The sequence below is a fragment of the Globicephala melas genome, chromosome 16, assembly GCF_963455315.2.
Source record: "Globicephala melas chromosome 16, mGloMel1.2, whole genome shotgun sequence".
Lineage (NCBI taxonomy): Eukaryota > Metazoa > Chordata > Mammalia > Artiodactyla > Delphinidae > Globicephala > Globicephala melas.
The window spans coordinates 76,813,508-76,834,170 of NC_083329.1; the positions used below are offsets into that span (position 1 = coordinate 76,813,508).

A 20,663-nucleotide genomic window follows, 5' to 3' on the forward strand; every position below is an offset into this window, starting at 1 on the left:
GATCCCACATGCCGTGGAGCAACTAGGCCCGTGAGCCACAACCACTGAGCTTGCGCGTCTGGAGCCTGTGCTCCGCAACAAGAGAGGCCGTGACAGTGAGAGGCCCGCGCACGGTGATGAAGAGTGGCCCCTGCTTGCCGCAACTAGAGAAAGCCCTCGCACAGAAACAAAGACCCAACACAGCAAAAATAAATAAAATAAAGAATAGGGACGGGACCTGCACCAGTGGGAGGGAGCCGTGAAGCAGGAAAGGTTTCCACACAGTAGAAGCCCCTTCGCGGGCGGAGACTGCGGGTGGCGGAGGAGGGGAGCTTCGGAGCCACGGAGGAGAGCGCAGCCACAGGGGTGTGGAGGGCAAAGCAGAGAGATTTCCGCACAGAGGATCGGTGCCGACCAGCACTCACCAGACCGAGAGGCTTGTCTGCTCACCCGCCAGGGCAGGCAGGGCTGGGAGCTGAGGCTCGGGCTTCGGTCAGAGCGCAGGGAGAGGACTGGCGGCGTGAACACAGCCTGAAGGGGTTAGTGCACCACGGCTAGCCAGGAGGGAGTCCAGGAAAAGTCTGGAGCTGCCGAAGAGGCAAGAGACTTTTTCTTCCCTCTTTGTTTCCTGGTGCGCGAGGAGAGGGGATTAAGAGCGCTGCTTAAAGGAGCTCCAGAGACGGGCACAAGCCGCGGCTAAAAGCGCAGACCCCACAGACAGGCATGAGACGCTAAGGCTGCTGCTGCCGCCAACAAGAAGCCTGTGTGCGAGCACAGGTCACTCTCCACACCTCCCTTCCGGGGAGCCTGTACAGCCTGCCACTGCCAGGGTCCCGGGATCCAGGGACAACTTCCCCGGGAGAACGCACCACGCCTCAGGCTGGTCACGCCAGCCTCTGCCGCCGCAGGCTCGCCCCGCATCCGTGCCCCTCCCTCCCCCAGGCCTGAGTGAGCCGGGGCCCCCGAACCAGCGTCTCCTTTAACCCCATCCTGTCTGAGCGAAGAACAGACGCCCTCCAGTGACCTACACGCAGAGGCGGGGCCAAATCCAAAGCTGAAACCTCGGAGCTGTGCGAACAAAGAGAAAGGGAAATCTCTCCCAGAAGCCTCAGAAGCAGCAGATTAAAGCTCCACAATGAACTTGATGTGCCCTGCACCTGTGGAATACCTGAATAGACAATGAATCATCCTAAGTTGAGGAGGTGGACTTTGAGAACAAGATGTATTATTTTTTTCCCCTTTTCCTCTTTTTGTGAGTGTGTATGCTTCTGTGTGAGATTTTGTATAGCTTTGCTTTCACCACTTGTCCTACGGTTCTATCCATCCGTTTTTGTGGTTTTTTTACATTAAAAAAATTTTTTTTCTTAATAATTATTTTTTAATAACTTTATTTTATTTTACCTTACTTTATTTTATTTTCTTATACCCGCTTCCTTTCTTTCTTTCTTTCTACTTTTTCTCCCTTTTATTCTGAGCCGTGTGGATGAAAGGCTCTTGGTGCTGCAGCCAGGAGTCAGTGCTGTGCCTATGAGCTGGGAGAACCAACTTCAGGACACTGGTCCACAAGAGACCTCCCAGCTCCACGTTAATATCAAACGGCGAAAATCTCCCAGAGGTCTCCATCTCAACACCAACACCCAGCTTCACTCCAAGACCAGCAAGCTACAGTGCTGGACACCCTAGGCCAAACAACTAGCAAGACAGAAACACAACCCCACCCATTAGCAGAGAGGCTGCCTAAAATCATAATAAGGCCACAGACACCCCAAAACACACCACCAGACATAGACCTACCCACCAGAAAGACAAGATCCAGCCTCATCCACCAGAACACAGGCACTAGTCCCCTCCAACAGGAAGCCTACACAACCCACTGAACCAACTTTAGCCACTGGGGACAGACACCAAAAACAACGGGAACTACGAACCTGCAGCCTGCAAAAAGGAGACCCCAAACACAGTAAGATAAGCAAAATGAGAAGACAGAAAAACACACAGCAGGTGAAGGAGCGAGATAAAAACCCACCAGACCTAACAAATGAAGAGGAAATAGGCAGTCTACCTGAAAAAGAATTCAGAATAATGATAGTAAAGATGATCCAAAATCTTGGAAATAGAATAGCCAAATACAAGAAACATTTAACAAGGACCTAGAAGAACTAAAGATGAAACAAGCAACGATGAACAACACAATCAATGAAATTAAAAATACTCTAGAAGGGATCAATAGCAGAATAACTGAGGCAGAAGAACGGATAAGTGACCTGGAAGATAAAATAGTGGAAATAACTACTGCAGAGCAGAATAAAGAAAAAAGAATGAAAAGAACTGAGGACAGTCTCAGAGACCTCTGGGACAACATTAAACGCACCAACATTCAAATTATACGGGTTCCAGAAGAAGAAGAGAAAAAGAAAGGGACTGAGAAAATATTTGACGAGATTATAGTTGAAAACTTCCTTAATACGGGAAAGGAAATAGTTAATCAAGTCCAGGAAGCACAGAAAGTCCCATACAGGATAAATCCAAGGAGAAACACGCCAAGACACATATTAATCAAACTGTCAAAAATTAAATACAAAGAAAACATATTAAAAGCAGCAAGGGAAAAACAACAAATAACACACAAGGGAATCCCCATAAGGTTAACAGCTGATCTTTCAGCAGAAACTCTGCAAGCCAGAAGGGACTGGCAGGACATATTTAAAGTGATGAAGGAGAAAAACCTACAACCAAGATTACTCTACCCAGCAAGGATCTCATTCAGATTTGATGGAGAAATTAAAATCTTTACAGACAAGCAAAAGCTGAGAGGGTTCAGCACCACCAAACCAGCTTTACAACAAATGTTAAAGGATCTTCTCTAGGCAAGTAAGACAAGAGAAGGAAAAGACCTATAATAACAAACCCAAAACAATTAAGAAAATGGGAATAGGAACATACATATCGATAATTACCTTAAATGTAAATGGATTAAATGCTCCCACCAAAAGACACAGACTGGGGGCTTCCCTGGTGGCACAGTGGTTGAGAGTCCGCCTGCTGATGCAGGGGACACGGGTTCATGCCCCGGTCCGGGATGATCCCACATGCCGCGGAGTGGCTGGGCCCGTGAGCCGTGGCCGCTGAGCCTGTGCATCCAGAGCCTGTGCTCCACAACGGGAGAGGCCACAGCAGAAAGAGGCCCGCGTACCACAAAAAAAAAAAGAAAAAAGGGAGAAGACTCAAATCAATAGAATTAGAAATGAAAAAGGAGAAGTAACAACTGACACTGCAGAAATACAAAAGATCATGAGACATTACTACAAGCAACTCTATGCCAATAAAATGGACAACCTGGAAGAAATGGACAACTTCTTAGAAAAGCACAACCTGCCAAGACTGAATCAGGAAGAAACAGAAAATATGAACAGACCAATCACAAGCACTGAAATTGAAACTGTGATTAAAAATCTTCCAGCAAACAAAAGCCCAGGACCAGATGGCTTCACAGGCGAATGCTATCAAACACTTAGAGAAGAGCTAACACCTATCCTTCTCAAACTCTTCCAAAATATAGCAGAGGGAGGAACACTCCCAAACTCATTCTATGAGGCCACCATCACCCTGATACCAAAACCAGACAAGGATGTCACAAAGAAAGAAAACTACAGGCCAATAACACTGATGAACGCAGATGCAAAAATCCTCAACAAAGTATTAGCAAACAGAATCCAACAGCACATTAAAAGGATCATATACCATGATCAAGTGGGGTTTATTCCAGGAATGCAAGGATTCTTCAATATACGCAAATCAATCAATGTGATACACCATATTAACAAATTGAAGGAGAAAAACCATATGGTCATCTCAATAGATGCAGAGAAAGCTTTCAACAAAATTCAACACCCATTTATGATTAAAAAACCTCCAGAAAATAGGCATAGAGGGAACTTTCCTCAACATAATAAAGGCCATATATGACAAACCCACAGCCAACATCATCCTCAATGGTGAAAAACTGAAACCATTTCCACTGAGATTAGGAACAAGACAAGGTTGCCCACTCTCACCACTCCTATTCAACATAGTTTCGGAAGTTTTAGCCACAGCAATGAAAGAAGAAAAGGAAATAAAAGGAATCCAAATCGGAAAAGAAGAAGTAAAGCTGTCACTGTTTGCAGATGACATGATACTATACATGAAGAATCCTAAAGATGCTACCAGAAAACTACTAGAGCTAATCAATGAATTTGGTAAAGTAGCAGGATACAAAATTAATGCACATAAATCTCTGGCATTCCTATACACTAATGATGAAAAATCTGAAAGTGAAATCAAGAAAACACTCCCATTTCCCATTGCAACAAAAAGAATAAAATATCTAGGAATAAACCTACCTAAGGAGACAAGAGACCTGTATGCAGAAAATTATAAGACACTGATGAAAGAAATTAAGGATGATACAAATAGATGGAGAGTTATACCATGTTGTTGGATACGAAGAATCAACATTGTGAAAATGACTCTAGTACCCAAAGCAATCTACAGATTCAATGCAATACCTATCAAACTACCACTGGCATTTTTCACAGAACTGGAACAAAAAATTTCACAATTTGTATGGAAACACAAAAGATCCCAAATAACCAAAGCAATCTTGAGAATGAAAAATGGAGCTGGAGGAATCAGGCTCCCTGAATTCAGACTATACTACAAAGCTACAGTAATCAAGACAGTATGGTACTGGCACAAAAACAGAAATATAGATCAGTGGAACAGGATAGAAAGCCCAGAGATAAACCCACGCACATATGGTCACCTTATCTTTGATAAAGGAGGCAGGAATGTACAGTGGAGAAAGGACAGCCTCTTCAATAAGTGGTGCTGGGAAAACTGGTCAGGTACATGTAAAAGTATGAGATTAGATCACTCCCTAACACCATACACAAAAATAAGCTCCAAATGGATTAAAGACCTAAATGTAAGGCCAGAAACTATCAAACTCTTAGAGGAAAACATAGGCAGAACACTCTATGACATAAATCACAGCAAGAGCCTTTTTGACCCACCTCCTAGAGAAATGGAAATAAAAACAAAAAGAAACAAATGGGACCTAATGAAACTTCAAAGCTTTTGCACAGCAAAGGAAACCATAAACAAGACCAAAAGACAACCCTCAGAATGGGAGGAAATATTTGCAAATGAAACAACTGACAAAGGATTAATCTCCAAAATTTACAAGCAGCTCATGCAGCTCAATAACAAAAAAACAAACAACCCAATCCAAAAATGGGCAGAAGACCTAAATAGACATTTCTCCAAAGAAGATATACAGACTGCCAACAAACACATGAAAGAATGCTCAACATCATTAATCATTAGAGAAATGCAAATCAAAACTACAATGAGATATCATCTCACACCTGTCAGAATGGCCATCATCAAAAAATCTACAAACAATAAATGTTGGAGAGGGTGTGAAGAAAAGGGAACACTCTTGCACTGCTGGTGGGAATGTGAATTGGTACAGCCACTGTGGAGAACAGTATGGAGGTTCCTTAAAAAACTACAAATAGAACTACCATACGACCCAGCAATCCCACTACTCGGCATATACCCTGAGAAAACCATAACTCAAAAAGAGTCATGTGGGCTTCCCTGGTGGCGCAGTGGTTGAGAGTCCGCCTGCTGATGCAGGGAATACGGGTTCATGCCCTGGTCCGGGAAGATCCCACATGCCGCAGAGCGGCTGGGCCCGTGAGCCATGGCCGCTGAGCCTGCGCGTCCGGAGCCTGTGCTCCGCAACCGGAGAGGCCACAACAGTGAGAGGCCCATGTACGGCAAAAATAAAAAAAAAAAGAGTCATGTATCAAAATGTTCATTGCAGCTCTATTTACAATAGCCCGGAGATGGAAACAACCTAAGTGTCCCTCATTGCATGAATGGATAAAGAAGATGTGGCACATATATATAATGGAATATTACTCAGCCATAAAACGAAATGAAATTGAGCTATTTGTAATGAGATGGATGGACCTAGAGTCTGTCATACAGAGTGAAGTCAGAAAGAGAAAGGCAAATACCATATGCTAACACATATATATGGAATTTAAGAAAAAAAAAATGTCATGAAGAACCTAGGCGTAATACAGGAATAAAGACACAGACCTACTAGAGAATGGACTTGAGGACATGGGGAGGGGGAAGGGTAAGCTGTGACAAAGTGAGAGAGTGACATGGACATATATACACTACCAAACGTAAAACAGATAGCTAGTGGGAAGCAGCCACATAGCAAAGGGAGATCAGCTCGGTGCTTTGTGACCACACAGAGGGGTGGGATAGGGAGGGTGGGTGGGAGGGAGAGAGAGGGAAGAGATATGGGAACATATGTGTAGGTATAACTGATTCACTTTGTTGTAAAGCAATTATACTCCAATAAAGATGTAAAAAAAAAAGAAGAAAATGGAATCAAGGAATTTGCTTTAACTTTAATAATGGCTATTACAATCTCCTCACTACATTAGGGGATGCACCCCAGCCCCCAGCCCAGCCCAGCCCCTTTTTTCTCCTTTAACTCACCTTGGCATTGGCAGTATCAAAAATAGTTTCAATGAGTAAGATATCAACCCCACCATCCAGAAGCCCTTTGGCCTGCTCTTTGTATGCTTCAACGAGTTCATCAAATGCTGCAAAAAACAAACCACACCCAGGACATTAGTCATGGACATCCTCTGAAAGCCCAGGACACGCTGAGTTCAGGCCTGGTGCCAGGTGAACTGACCACTGCTGGTTTATAATACATAATTTAAGGGCAACACCACCTTTTGTAAGAAACATGGCAGTGATGCAAGTTAAACCAGCAAATTGAACACAGATGCTCCTAAGCACTTAGCACACGGGCTCACTTCCCATGTGTGAGCCGAGAATGAGTGGCTGGGTGGAAAGGTGTTTGATTTCTTGAGCCCTGGCTCTTACTTTTAAGATCTTTAATATAGATCTTTCCAGGGATGGTGTTAATCAATTCAGGGATGAGTGTGAGGAACAACAGGAGAAACGTGTCACACTGATCTGGATACAACACCGGTTGCATCACATTCTCTCACACCCTCTAAGATAAAAGTCTGCGGTCCTGTAGATTTTGCTCCTGCCCTCTGACACCAACTCTGTCAGAGAAGAAACCTGCCTGGGGGGCAATTTCACTCTCAAACACAAAAGTGTCTAATCACTCCTAGATAAAATTTTTGTTAGAAATGTCTACTTCCATCTGAGAGGTCACCCCTCTCCCCATTTGATCTCTCACCCAAGAAAGAAAAGATGCTCATATATTCAATAGAGAAGCCTACTTCATCCTATTCAGCACAAGAGACAGGAAACGTTAGCTCCTCACTGCCACACGTCAGCCCAGAATGAGCAACCCCCGGTGGAAAGTGTGGTATCTGTCACCAAAACCTACAATCCACACTTGCCTGAACTTGCCTTCTACACAGAACTCATTACCACGCGTAGCATCATTACTATTCTGCTCTAATCATTCAATACTTTTTGTTTTTTTGTAGTCTGATGCTTAAGAAATTGCCCTAGATTTCTAGACTTTTCATACACTCTCAATGCAAGTATGCTTACAGATGGTGGTTTACAACGTTTACAATGCTAGCATGCATATATAGCTTAGACTGTTTTCTGATAAATAAAGTGGGAGTCTAGTGGGTTATCCTATAACTGACCAAGGCCTGGTATCTATATTTGCTCAACTTCTCAGTTTAAAGTTTTATTTTGATTGGTTTCATTTCCGCAGCTCATAAAGAAGCCCAAACACAACAACATGCACCTTTGAAAGCAGGCTCAAAATGAGTAATACTAATACTATGACTAATACTAGCTCACTTTTTATCTTAATGTCTACTACATTCCAGGGACTGCTGTAAGCCCTTAAGTCACAATAATCCTTAAGTAGATGCTGGTATTGGCCCCATTTTACAGATTTATAGATTACTGAAACACAGAGGTACTTGCCCAAGGTCAATGATTATATCTCATACTCACTGATGTTCCTGTAATCTGGTCTTTCCACAGATGGGGACACAGAGAGTGTCTTGTTAGTTGGACCCAGAGCTCCTGCCACATACCTCTTAATTCCTTTAGGAAAAGAAAAACAAGTGTGAAATCTCTAAACAGCTCATAAGTTAATACGCTATCAGATTTCCCCTAGAACACAGGTATACAATCCTTTGTCCGTAACTCTGAAATCCAAAAAGCACAAAAGCCCCACTTTTTTCCTTAATTCATTTGACAACAAAACTTGACCTCTTCTAAACTACAAGAGGCTATTTATAGTCTTTACCTCACTTAGTGGACGATTCATAGATTTTACTGCAAACAGATGTTTGATTATGAGGCTGTCCTGGATCCCACTGAGGAAATTATGAAATATAAAGTATGTGCACATGTTACCGCCAAGCCAAAAACTCTGAATTCTCACACATGTGGCTTCAAAGAATTTCAGTTAGCAATCCTTTCCTATCACCATAGCTATGCTTGAACAAATGCTCTCTCTCCCTAATCTTAAGAAACCCTGAAGGTCGTGAACATAGGTTTTGCAGAAGTTCTTCACAGTAGCATTGATCTTGAAATGCTCTCCACTGCTGTACTACAGGGCCTTTGCTGGGGGAAAATATTAAATCACGATTAACAATTATGAAGCCTGAAATTCAAGTATGAAGCAGATCAAATATCACATTAAAACTCTTTCATGAATGTTTTAATAAGCTTTCCTCTAGGCTAGAGTCTAGGTGCTTCTAAAGGAGCCGGAGATACTGTGTTTCTTCCATATGGGAACACAGGGCAGGGCCGCAGTGCTCATCACCTTTGGTGGTTTTAACTAGGTGGTTATGCTTTACCATCTAACTGGAGCAAACTACCCACTAGCTGATAGCCCAGCCTTTGAACAGCTTACAAGCCCCGATATTCTTTATCTTCCCCAAAGCTGAACAATAACATGGGTGTAAGAAAAACGTCCTTGTCTTTCCCTGCTTTAGCTGGTTTGATAGCCTCTGACCTGTGACTTTGTTGGGGCAACAGCCTATGCCCTTCTGATTTCAACATTATCTCTCAGAAACGGAGCTCCTATAAATTGCTTCAGTCTTCATCAGTATGCTGTGTCTAACTTCCCAACAATTTTGCTTTACATCTTCCCTGTTGGCAATAATTTCACATTTCCAAATCTTAAGGGGCAGGTATTTCTTCCATTCCTTTCCCACCCTCAAAGCCTCCCCTGCAGCTGGTGCCCAAGTGTTCTTATGGCAGCCAGCCAGGAGGCTAGTTACTTCAGGGAGGCACTTTTCAAATCCCAGTAAGACTGATTCTCATGCCACCCTCTTTGTGTGGTACACAGCACCTTCAAAGACACTAGTGGTATGAAGTAGAAGATGCTCAAAAGACAATCTTTCTTTACCTAAATAAGGCAAAATCACAGGAGTGAGGGAAGCTTTCAAGCGAGAAGATCAAATATCTTAATGATCACCAATGTAACCAAAACAGCTGTGCCTCAATAACCAAAAGACGTACTCCCAAAGGGAGACAAATCATTTTAGCTGTAAATGTACAAGGAAGTCACAGTTCTACCTACAAAGTTAGGATAAAACACCCAGTAGAGTAAACACAGCGTAAACCCTGAGCCCAAGGCCCAAGGAAACAGAGTCAATTCAGAGGGACACTGAATGCTTGACTATGAAACTGCAGAGAAGTAACCTACAAACAAGTACGTGATGGTGTCTGCGGTGCTGCTGTAGGCCAACTGTCGCGAAAGGAAAAGGGGCAGTAAGGACAGTATATTATAGCTGAGGATGTCAAAGGAAACATCTTTGTAAAAAAAAAAAAAAAAAAAAGGAGAAAACTGTTCCTTACCTGTCTGGAGAGTTATCTCCTCAGCTGCTTTTCTGGCCACTCCCGCAGAGCACTTGTTCATCCTGTAGGCCTAACACATCAACTGCAAATGTTAGTTTGTCCTTCTTTCCCTCCATAAAATAAGGAATTCATGACCTTCTAAAACACAGTTTTATTCAGTAAGGAAAGGTGGAGTGAATTAGTTTGAGGTCTGAATGAAATCTTAGTCAAAAAGGCCTACCAGCGGCCCCAGCCTTGAGGGCAACAGGAAAGGCAAGAGTCTTTGGGAACTGCTTTTACGGTCTTCCACAGAACCATGAGCCAGCTGGCAAAAAGGGCAATCTCCGGACGTCTGGCATGTCAGAATAAGCTGATGTAGTGAAATATTCTGAGTTAGAAAAAAGCATAGTAATGGAAAAAGCAGGGGCTTCAGAGACAGAAGACCTGGGTTCTAAAACCAGCTCTGTCACTACCTGCCAGGGTGGTTCCCTTAGGAACTCCTCCAGGTCCTGGCTTCCTACACCGTACAATGGTGGGAATCAGTGGGTCTCAAGTTTTTGTAGATTATGAAACTCTTGAGAATTTGGAGAAGGGCCACGAACCCTCTCACTAGGAAATAAAGCAAGCATGCAGAAACATACAAAGTAGTGCCAGCAAGTTTTACCGAAAAACACTCAAGCCCATTCATTTACGTATTGTCTGTTGCTGCTTTTGCACTATAATGCTAGCGTTGAGTAGTTGCAAAAGAGACAGTACTAGCCAACAAAGCTTAAAATATTTACTGTCTGGCCCTTAACGGAAAATGTTTGCCAACTCCTGCCCTCAAATAATTCCTTTGATAACCCACAAGGCAAGTGATTTCACAAAGCCCCATCACTATAAGGGAAAACAGTGTCAGAGAACTCAGAACTATGTGCATGAACACAGAGGCAAGTTCTGGAAAAATCCCACCCAGAAATGGGGACCTCAGCATCTACCATATATTTTCATCATTAACCATTTACAAAACTTGAATATGGAAGCATCCTGTTGACTAAAAAGAAATGAAATCCTTTACCCCACACCCACTAGGATGCTTACTATCAGGAAAAAACAAAAACAAAACAAATGCTGGCAAAGATGTGTAAAAACTGGAAACCTTGTACACTATTGGTGGGTATACAAAATGATGCAGCCACTGTGGAAAACAGTATGGTGGTTTCGCCAAAAATTAAACATTGAATTAGTGTATAATTCGGCAACTCTACTTCTGGTTATGTATAGATACTCAAAGGAAATGAAAGCAGGGATGAAGAACAGATTATCTGTACACCATGCTCATAGTAACATTGTTCACAGGAGCCAAAAGGTGGAATCAGCCCATGTCCCTCAGCGGATGAATGAATAAACAAAATGTGGCATATCCATACGGTGGAATATTATTCAACCTCGAAAGAGTACGATATTCTGATACATGCTACATCATCAGTGAACCTTAGGGACATTAAACTAAGTGAAACAAGGTAAGTCACAAAAGGACAAAAACTGTATGATCCACTCAGATAAGGTAGCTAGGGGAGTTAAATTCATAGAGACAGAAAGTAGAATGGTGGTTTCTAAGGGCTGAGGTGGAAGGGAAAATTGGGAATTATTGTTTAATGGGTACAGAGTCTAAGTTCTACAAGGTGAAAAGAGTTCCACGGACAGATGGTGGTAATGGTAGCACAACAATGTGAATGTACTTAATGACACTGAACTGTACACTTAAAATTGGTTAAAATAGTAAATTTTATGTTACATGTATTTTTCCACAATTTTTTAAAGAAAGGAAACCAAATCTGGCCCCCAACTTAAAAAGGCTTCACAGAACTGTGCACATGGCCAATCATTATGCTTTTATTCAAGTCACTGCATAATGAGTATCGTTTTTATTTGATTATTACTTGCCCATAAAGAAAGCAGCTGGAAAATGAATGGGCTGTTGAGTGTATAAGCAGAAGCGATTCTAACCATTTTCCGCATCTGACCACAAATAATAGATAACTAGGCATTAGCTTGACTCTGCAGCTTTGGCTGGTTTTCTCACTAGCAATTACCAATGCAGCAAACGCTCATGAATATCTTAGATACAAGGAAAAATGAAATCCTTACCAAGTGTTCGAGGCCATAGTCAGCTTGGGCAATAGCAGTGCTGCTAAAAGTATTTGTTTCAATGATATCTGCCCCAGCCAGCAAGTAATCCTGCCACAAGAGAAAGTAATGTCAATGCTATGAATTTTAGAATCCCTGTCCCCCAACAATAAACTAGTCTTTTCCTCACCAAGGCCACCAAACATCTTTTGACCACTTACTAAGTGCAAGGCACTGTACTAGATAGAGGCTGGGGATGCAAAAAGACCTAAGGATTTCACAGAAAGGCCTGTGATATGAACAAATAAACACAGAACTTGAATTCAGACAAAGTTCACTTGTGGTGTGAATTGAGTCAAGTTCTTTAAACTCTGAGTTTCAGTTTCCTCATTTGAAAATAGTATAACCCTAACCCTACTTCACCGGGTGGCCAGATGATGGTACAGATCACACACCAAGCTTCTGGCACACGATGGCCAAGGAACATTCCTTCTGTTCCTTTGCCAGCTCTCTGCTTCAGCACAGTGAGACCCCCGCTGAGAAGGGCACTATCTCTGCAGTCTTGATTCTGACCACCGTTGTTTCAGTGCACAGCTCCTGGTCCCTCTGAGCCACATCTGCACCCTTACGAAACCCTGAGGACCTCGGTGCCCTCCGGTTCTCCCTGTTTGAAACATTTCTGCCTTGTTTCACTCTTTGGACACCATCTCAACCTCAATCCGGTGAAAATTCTGGAATCTCTTGATTTTCCAATAGTGAGTAAGCCCAACCCCACCTAAGCAGATGGACACTGTTTGCAGAAGAGCTGGGAAATGAAAACCAAGATTCACACATTTATAATAAGTCACAAACATCCCAACTATCTATCACTAGGGAAATGACGAAATAAACTATAATATGTCCATTTTATTACATGCTATGTGGCAGCTAAAAAACAGTGTGCACATATATGTACATACACTAACACGGAAAATCTCCAAAAGTATTGAGTAGAAAAACAAAATTGACTGATATGTAAACCATGACACCATTAAGTTTAAAACATACATACACACAAATTGTACTGAGTTTTCTACAGATATCTATATGTATACATGTACATGCATAATATATACATATACATAAATGCATAACAAATGATCTGGAAAGACATACATCAACTAGTATAAGTGGTTATCTCTGAGGAAAAAATAGAAATTTGGAGTAGTGGTAAAAAGGGAATTTATTCTTATCTATGGGTTCTGTTTCATAAGAACAAATTAAAATTCAGTTTTTCAACAAAGAGCAAGAAAAACTGAAAACAACCTTAATGCCTAAGAATAAGGTTAGTTAAGTAAATGATGGTATATATGTAGAATAGATTATAATAAAGTTATTAAAACCATGTCTCAGGATATTTAAGGCTCATGGTATTAAGTAAAAAATGCAAATTATAAAATAGTATGAAGCAATAATAATCCCAATTTAATTTTAAAAATCCAAACACAGAAAACTAGACTGAAATATAAATTAAAATATGTGAATGGCAATTATGTCTTGGTATCGATATCACAGGTGGTTTTAATTTTCTCCTTTATGCTTTCTATAGCATCTAGCTAGACATTTTATTTTTGTAACGATGAACACATATTGTCTTTATAATTAGGGAAAAAATATTTCTAAATTCCTAGTTATTATTTTCTCCAATTGTGTGTAGATTTAAAATTTTAAATAATATAAAGTTTAAAAGGTGTTTCTTCTAGCTCTTCACCCTTTCTCTCCACCTTTTTTCCCAGAACAATATCCCACTCATGAGCCCCGGATATGACACCCCTGAGATTCTAAGCCTATTCTCACCAATTTAAAACACGTGTGATAAGGGCAAGCTACTTAATTTCTCCTCAGTTTTCCCATGAATCAATAGAAAGCTGTCAAGATTAAAGGAGGTCATTAATGACAGCAAGGCCACAGGCTACCAACAGGTGTTTTAAATATTGGTTCCTGTTGGTCTCAGCCTATCAACAGTGATGGGCTAGGAATGCCTGATGCACTCACATAGGCCCTTACCGCCTGTGCTGAGCCAGGACCGAGCCAATGCCACAGCTACACTGGCGCTACTGGTTCTTATTATGATTGCAAGACTCACCTCAGCAACAACCATCAGGGAACTTTTGGAAAAAATCAAGGTTTATTACTCACAGGCATGCCCGGGCCATACAGTGAGGTAGCTGGGGGAAGGCGGGGGTTGGGCAGGAATGACCGAGAAAACCGGGGGTTCTGCCTTTATTGGGGTCAATGCAGGGGTGCCTAGGGTTTTGTGGGTTCACTCTTTATTGGAGAACTTAAAACCTAAGAGCAGAAATTAGGGCTCAGGAAGGAAAAAGCAGGGTAATTCATCGAGGTTATGAAAATTCCCTTTCTAAAAAGGGTATTTCATGGCTGGGAGAAGCCTGGTTCCTGGTCTGGCTGTTTAGCTAGCAGATGTGTCACACAACTGGCAGGGTGTTAATTGACATGGATGCCTCTGAAACGATGCCTCCGCAACCAAAAGCTTAATGTCAGGCACTTACATTACAATCAAAAAAGCTTAGTGTCAGACACTTGCACTTCAAATAGGACCTGGCCATTCCATTAAAATTAAGTATCAGGGGATCAGCTCTATGGTCAGTAACTCCACTAGAAATAACTAAGTGTGAAAATAACCCAGTCTTTTTCCCTTTCTCATCCATGAACACGACACGGTCTCTACATCCAGAGAATTCCAGCTAGTCAATATTCCCCCACGAATGGGACAGCTAGGTTACACCTTATGGTATTTACAGTCATTTTTGCTTCATGTCCCTATCTTGGGAAACTTGCTGTTCTATCTACATGCCTATCTAACTCACAGGACAAAGATTCGTTCCCTCAAAAAACATTTACTGGGACTTCCCTGGTGGCGCGGTGGTTAAGAATCCACCTGCCAATGCAGGGGACAAAGGTTTGAGCCCTGGTCCGGAAGATCCCACATGCCGCGGAGCAACTAAGCCTGTGTGCCACAGCTACGGAGCCTGCGCTCTAGAGCCTGCAAGCCACAACTACTGAGCCCGAGCCACAACTACTGAAGCCTGCGCTCCTAGAGCCCGTGCTCCACAGCCAGAGAAGCCACCGCAATGAGAAGCCCGTGCATCGCAACGAAGAGTAGCCCCTGCTTGCTGCAACTAGTGAAAGCCTCCGTGCAGCAACAAAGACCCAACGCAGCCAAAAATAAATAAATAAATAAAATTTATTTTAAAAAAAATTTACTGACTTACTACGTGCAAGATACTGTTTTAGGCAGTAGGGATTCAGTAGTGAAAAGCAGGCCCAAATTCCTGCCCTCAGGAAGCTCATACTCTAGTGATAATCCACTTGAATGAGGACAAAGCCACACATCATGGGCTGGCCTGGGTGTCGGGGGTTGGGGGAGGGTGGTGATTTTACCAACTGCATAATAAGAACTGATGTTTGTAACCACGCCAAGCAATTCATACCCATGATGGCATTCCCAGTCCACAATATACTGGAATTTTATAATGCAATTTGACTACATAGTCTCAGGCCTCACAGAAAAACTCGTAGAACCAAAACTCTTCAAGGACCAATTTAAAATCTTCCAGCAACTACAATTTCCATCATGACCAAAGGAAAGGCATTCCTAGTTCTTCTTCAAATGAAAACCGTTCTGCATCTTATCTAGAACAAAGTCTTGACCACCCAAGAGAAGGGTCCTTTCCACCCTCAATGAATCATTTAATCACTGATTCATTTGAGTTTTTTTTTCTCTAAGAAGAGTCTGAAAGGCAACAAAAGCAAAAAATAAATAAGTGGGACTATATCAAACTAAAAAGCATCTGCATAGCAAAGGAAACCATCAACAAAATGAAAAGGCAACCTACTGAATGGGAGAAAATATTTGCAAATCATGTGTCTGATAAGGATATCCAAAATAGACAAAGAACTCATACAACACAGTAGCAAAAAACAATCCAAACAATCCAATTCAAAAATGGGCAGAAGACAGGACTTCCCTGGCAGTCCAGTGGTTAAGACACCACACTTCCACTGCAGGGGGTGCAGGTTCGATCCCTGCTCAGGGAACTAAGATCCTACGTGCCTCGCAGCACGGCCAAAAAAAAAAATGGGCAGATCTGAATAGACATTTTTCCAAAGAAGACATACAGATGGCCAACAGGTACATGAAAAGATGCTCAACATCACTAATCATCAGGGAAAATGCAAATTAAAACCACACGATATCACCTCTCACCTATCAGAATGCCTATTATCAAAAAGATAAGAAATAACAAGTGTTGGTGGGGAGGTGGAGAAAAGGGAATCCTCTCGCACTGTTGGCAGGAATATAAATTTGTGCAGCCACTATGGGAAACAGAATGCACGTTCCTCAAAAAATTAAAAATAGAACTACTATATGATCCAGCAATTCTATTTCTGGGTAATATCCAAAGAAAACAAAAACACTAACTCAAAAAGATAGATGCACCCCCACGTTCACTGCAGCATTATTTACAGTTGCCAACATATGGAGACAATCTAAGTGTCCACTGATGGCTGAATAAAGAAAATGTTATATGTATATGCAATGGAATATAACTGAGCTATAAAAAAGAAGGAAGGTGGTTGCCAGAGGTGGAGGGTGGAGGGGAGGGGAAATGGATGAAGGGGTCAAAAGGTACAAACTTCCAGTTATAAAATAAATAAGTCATGGGGATGTAATGTACAACATGGTGACTATGTTTAATACTACTGTATTGTATATTTGAAAGTTGCTAAGAAAGTAGATCTTAAAAATCCTCATCACAAGGAAAAAAAATTGCAACTGTGTAGGGTAACAGATGTTAGCTAGACTTACTATGGTGACTGTTTCACAATATATACAAATTTCAAATCATGACATTGTACACCTGAAACCAATGTTATGTTCTTTGTCAATTATGCCTCAATTTTTTTAAAAAAAGTCTGAAACACCTATAACAATGCCCTTCTCCAAAAGATAAGACTTTCTCACTTCCCTGGTAAATATGTTTGTCCTTCAAATTGAATGCAGACCAGAAAAACAGATTAAATCACCTTATTATCTCTTCTAGTCATAATCCTATGAAATTCCCATGATAACCTATGAAACAATTTAGTCCTACACTTATTTTTAAATTTTAAAAGTCTAGCAATACTCAGTTACTTGCTTCTGATTTCTTTATGTTGGCTAGCCATTTTTATTAATTTATTTATTTTTTGGTCATGCCACACAGCTTGCAGGATCTTAGTTCCCTGACCAAGGCTAGTCATTTTTATTAAAGACAGGAAAATGGCATGAAAGAACATGGGTTTTCAAGTCAGTAAACCTCTGTAACGTCAGGCAAGTTATTTAAACTCTGAGGTGCTCAGTTTCCAAATCTACAAAATGAGAGTAACAACTACCTTTCAGTTTTACTTCATCAGGGCTGTTGTGGTGACTTAAATAAGTTAGTGTAGGTAAAAACCCTAATTTGTCCAGGATTTTATGGTTTTTCACTGTCGTTGAAATGCCTCAAAGGCAGAAAACCTGCCGTCCTCATTTCCTTATCTTGAATGCTCAATACGACTTTTACATGGTGCCCAAAACCTGCTTTCTGAATAAGCCACCTCTGTCTGAACAAATCACCCCTTTCTTCTCTCTCCCCCAGAGCACTTGGCCCAGTGGTCTGCCCTCAGGACACCAAAGGCCTTTCGGAATGACAGGATGAAAATATAAGAACCTGGGGATGCTTTACCTTATGGATTTGGTAAATGACATCGGGCTGAGTTATACTTAAAATGTCATTGTTGCCTTTCAGGGGCCTGGCGTGATCTTTAAATTCTTGTCCTCGGAAGTCATCTTCACTCAGCTTGTGCCGCTGGATCATGGTCCCCATCCCTCCATCAAGCACCATAATCCTCTCCCGCAGGATGGCGTCAATCTCATCCTGCAGGGTCTTCTTCATTCCTGCTTTAAAGAAAGTGAAAATCGGACTTTACAAAATGAAAGGGGGAAAACGTGTGTGGAGAGGGAGTGTAGACTAAATTATACTAATTCACAACAGGGAGTAAATGGGGCTCATAAAACATGTGCTTGTAACCTTGAGGCATTTGAAAAATGCTGCCCCAGAATGTTTAAATAACAATGCTTAATGAAATAGAACACTCTACAAAGCACAGAATCACTGGTAAAGCACGACACCAAGGTTAAAGTAGGCTCCAGTTGTTCCTGTTTCGAAGATGAGCAAAACAGGCAGCAAAGAGCCCAGTGTTAACAAGGCCAGGCCACCTGCCGGAGAACATCTTTAGGGCTCTCTGTTGGTTCTGTGCATGTGTCCCCTCAATAAGGAGATTTAGCTTGATAATTGAAAGCCATCAATAATTCCAAACTGCCATTTAGACTGTTAACTTTGACGGTCTCTCCCACCTACTGCCAGAACTCACGTAGCCTACACACAGGGTTTTCCTCACCCCTGCTCCACCTCCGGACCGATGGCTGCTTAACACCCTGGAGCTTCTCAACTCTCCCTGTGCCCTTGACTTCTCCTAATTCCCGGTCCTCAAAAGCCCCAAGGCCTACTCCTTCCAATCCTACTTTATGGTCTCCAAGAACTACTGGAAAGCCACAAAACCATGCTGTTTGGAGTCACTGAAAATTCCTAACATGGAGCCTCTCGTTTGGTTCACCTTTTCTCGGTGCTCTCAACACTTCCCACACCTGCTGTCCCAAACCTCTGCTTGCTTTTGGCACCAAATCCTTCTCATCCTTTTCACTCACAGGTGATTTCACCTAATCCTGTACAAAAGAGTCTTCTTTGGGGAGCTCCTCAAATTCACCCCCCTCCACCTCAAAATCCTCTTGCAGCTCGGCTCCCTCTGCACCTAAAGAAGAGCACTTGACCAGCTCCACCCACACCTCCCACTGCTCCTCCCTTCCAACTCCGCCCCCCACCCCCCCACCCCCGCCAACCCCGGGCAGCTCTAGCTCAACCTGTCTTCTCGCTGTGGCTTCCTCCTCTGCCTCTCTACCGCAATTACTCTCCAAAGGCACCCACGACCTTCGAATTCTCAAACACTGGCTCCAATCTTAGACCCAGATTTCAAGGTGTCCACCTGTGACGGCCCCCTAGAATACCCACCTGCCCCTCAATCTATTATCCAAATCCAAACCTGCCAAATTTCCTGTCTGCTCTTCCTGTTTCTGTGAATGGCACCACCCTTCCCAGAAGCCTGACCTGACAACCTCAGTGTCAACTGACTCCTCACTCGCCCTGATAACCAGCATCTACTCAGATCTCAAGCCCTATAGATCTGGCATCCAAAATGCCATTCATGGACTTCCCTGGTGGTCCAGTGGTTAAGACTCCGCACTTCCACTACAGAAAGGGGGCGTGGGTTTGATCCCTGGTCGGGGAACTAAGATTCCACATGCCAAGTGGCATGGCCAAAAGAACCCCCAAAAACCAAAAAAGCATTCACATTGGGCCCACCTTCCATCCCCAGTGCCACCCTTTTTTCAAGCCCTTACTACACATCCCAGCCATCACAGATCCTCTCTGAGCTTCAGTTTGCATCCATGAAAACTGAGAATAACAATACCTGCTCATCCTACCTCATGGAGTTGTCTTACGGGTTAAATGGGATCAGATATGAAGATGCTTTGTAAAAAATCAAGTGTCCTACAAAGGTAAGAGATTATGACCACCGGGGTGACTGTACCTGGTCACCCTACATTCCAACCCATCCTATGCACCACGACCAGATTCATCTTCCTAAAGTACAAGTTTAAACCAGCTGCTTCCCTTGCTCAAAAACCTTCACCAATCCCTTACTGCCGGGCTTCCCTGGTGGCACAGTGGTTGAGAGTCCACCTGCCGATGCAGGGGACACGGGTTCGTGCCCCAGTCCGGGAAGATCCCACATGCCGCAGAGCGGCTGGGCCCGTGAGCCATGGCCACTGAGCCTGCGCGTCCGGAGCCTGTGCTCCACAACCGGAGAGGTCACAACAGTGAGAGGCCCGCGTACCGCAAAAAAAAAAAAAAAAAAAATCCCTTACTGCCCACCAAACTTACAAGTTATTCACCACAAATCACAATGACACCCACCTCTGCTGTCAACATGGCCTTCTGTGCTCCCTAAAAGAGGAACAAAGCTGGAATAAAATGCAGCTGGCTCTAAGCTATTTGAGCCTCTTGGAGGAAAAGACTGTGACTACACCAACTGATCACTGTCCCTAGCAATACCAAGGACAGTACCTGGCACCTAAGTGTTCAGTAACTCTTTCCTTAATTGAGACAGCAAAAAAGTGAGGAAAGATGAGAAAGAAGAGAAGGTCATCTAAAACCCAAACCAGTAATGTATGAAGATTTGTAAGCTGGCATTGGGTGCAAATTTACAAGCCAGCGCTGTCTTACTGTCCAGAGTCTTAGGTACTCAATACAGAAACAGGAGCTAAATGATGGCTACAGAGCTATTTTGACTGATCTACTCCTAATAGGCTTCAGAAAGGTTTGCTCTAGCAACCCGCAAGGCAAATTTGCCAATATCTGGTTTCTTTCCCAAAGGACATTATGCTTATTTCAGGGTTTACTATTCCTTTCCAAAACCAACTCACTGGCTAATTCTGTTTATTGAACTGACAGGTGAAAGAAAACTCTTCCTGAAAAAGGAACAAAGTTAAGATCCAATGATCT

General features: G+C 42.6%; 1 protein-coding gene across 1 annotated transcript in view; it reads right to left on the minus strand.

Moving 5' to 3' along the window:
• MTR (5-methyltetrahydrofolate-homocysteine methyltransferase) overlaps positions 1 to 20,663 on the minus strand; it is a 121,764-nt gene that overhangs the window by 94,832 nt on the left and 6,269 nt on the right. Inside the window, exons 2-6 of the mRNA XM_060286435.1 lie at positions 17,727 to 17,941; positions 11,980 to 12,069; positions 9,871 to 9,940; positions 8,011 to 8,103; positions 6,547 to 6,653 (exon numbers count right to left, since the gene is read on the minus strand). Of these exons, the coding sequence (XP_060142418.1) occupies positions 6,547 to 6,653; positions 8,011 to 8,103; positions 9,871 to 9,940; positions 11,980 to 12,069; positions 17,727 to 17,941 (575 nt within the window). The remainder of the gene's footprint in view (positions 1 to 6,546; positions 6,654 to 8,010; positions 8,104 to 9,870; positions 9,941 to 11,979; positions 12,070 to 17,726; positions 17,942 to 20,663) is intronic.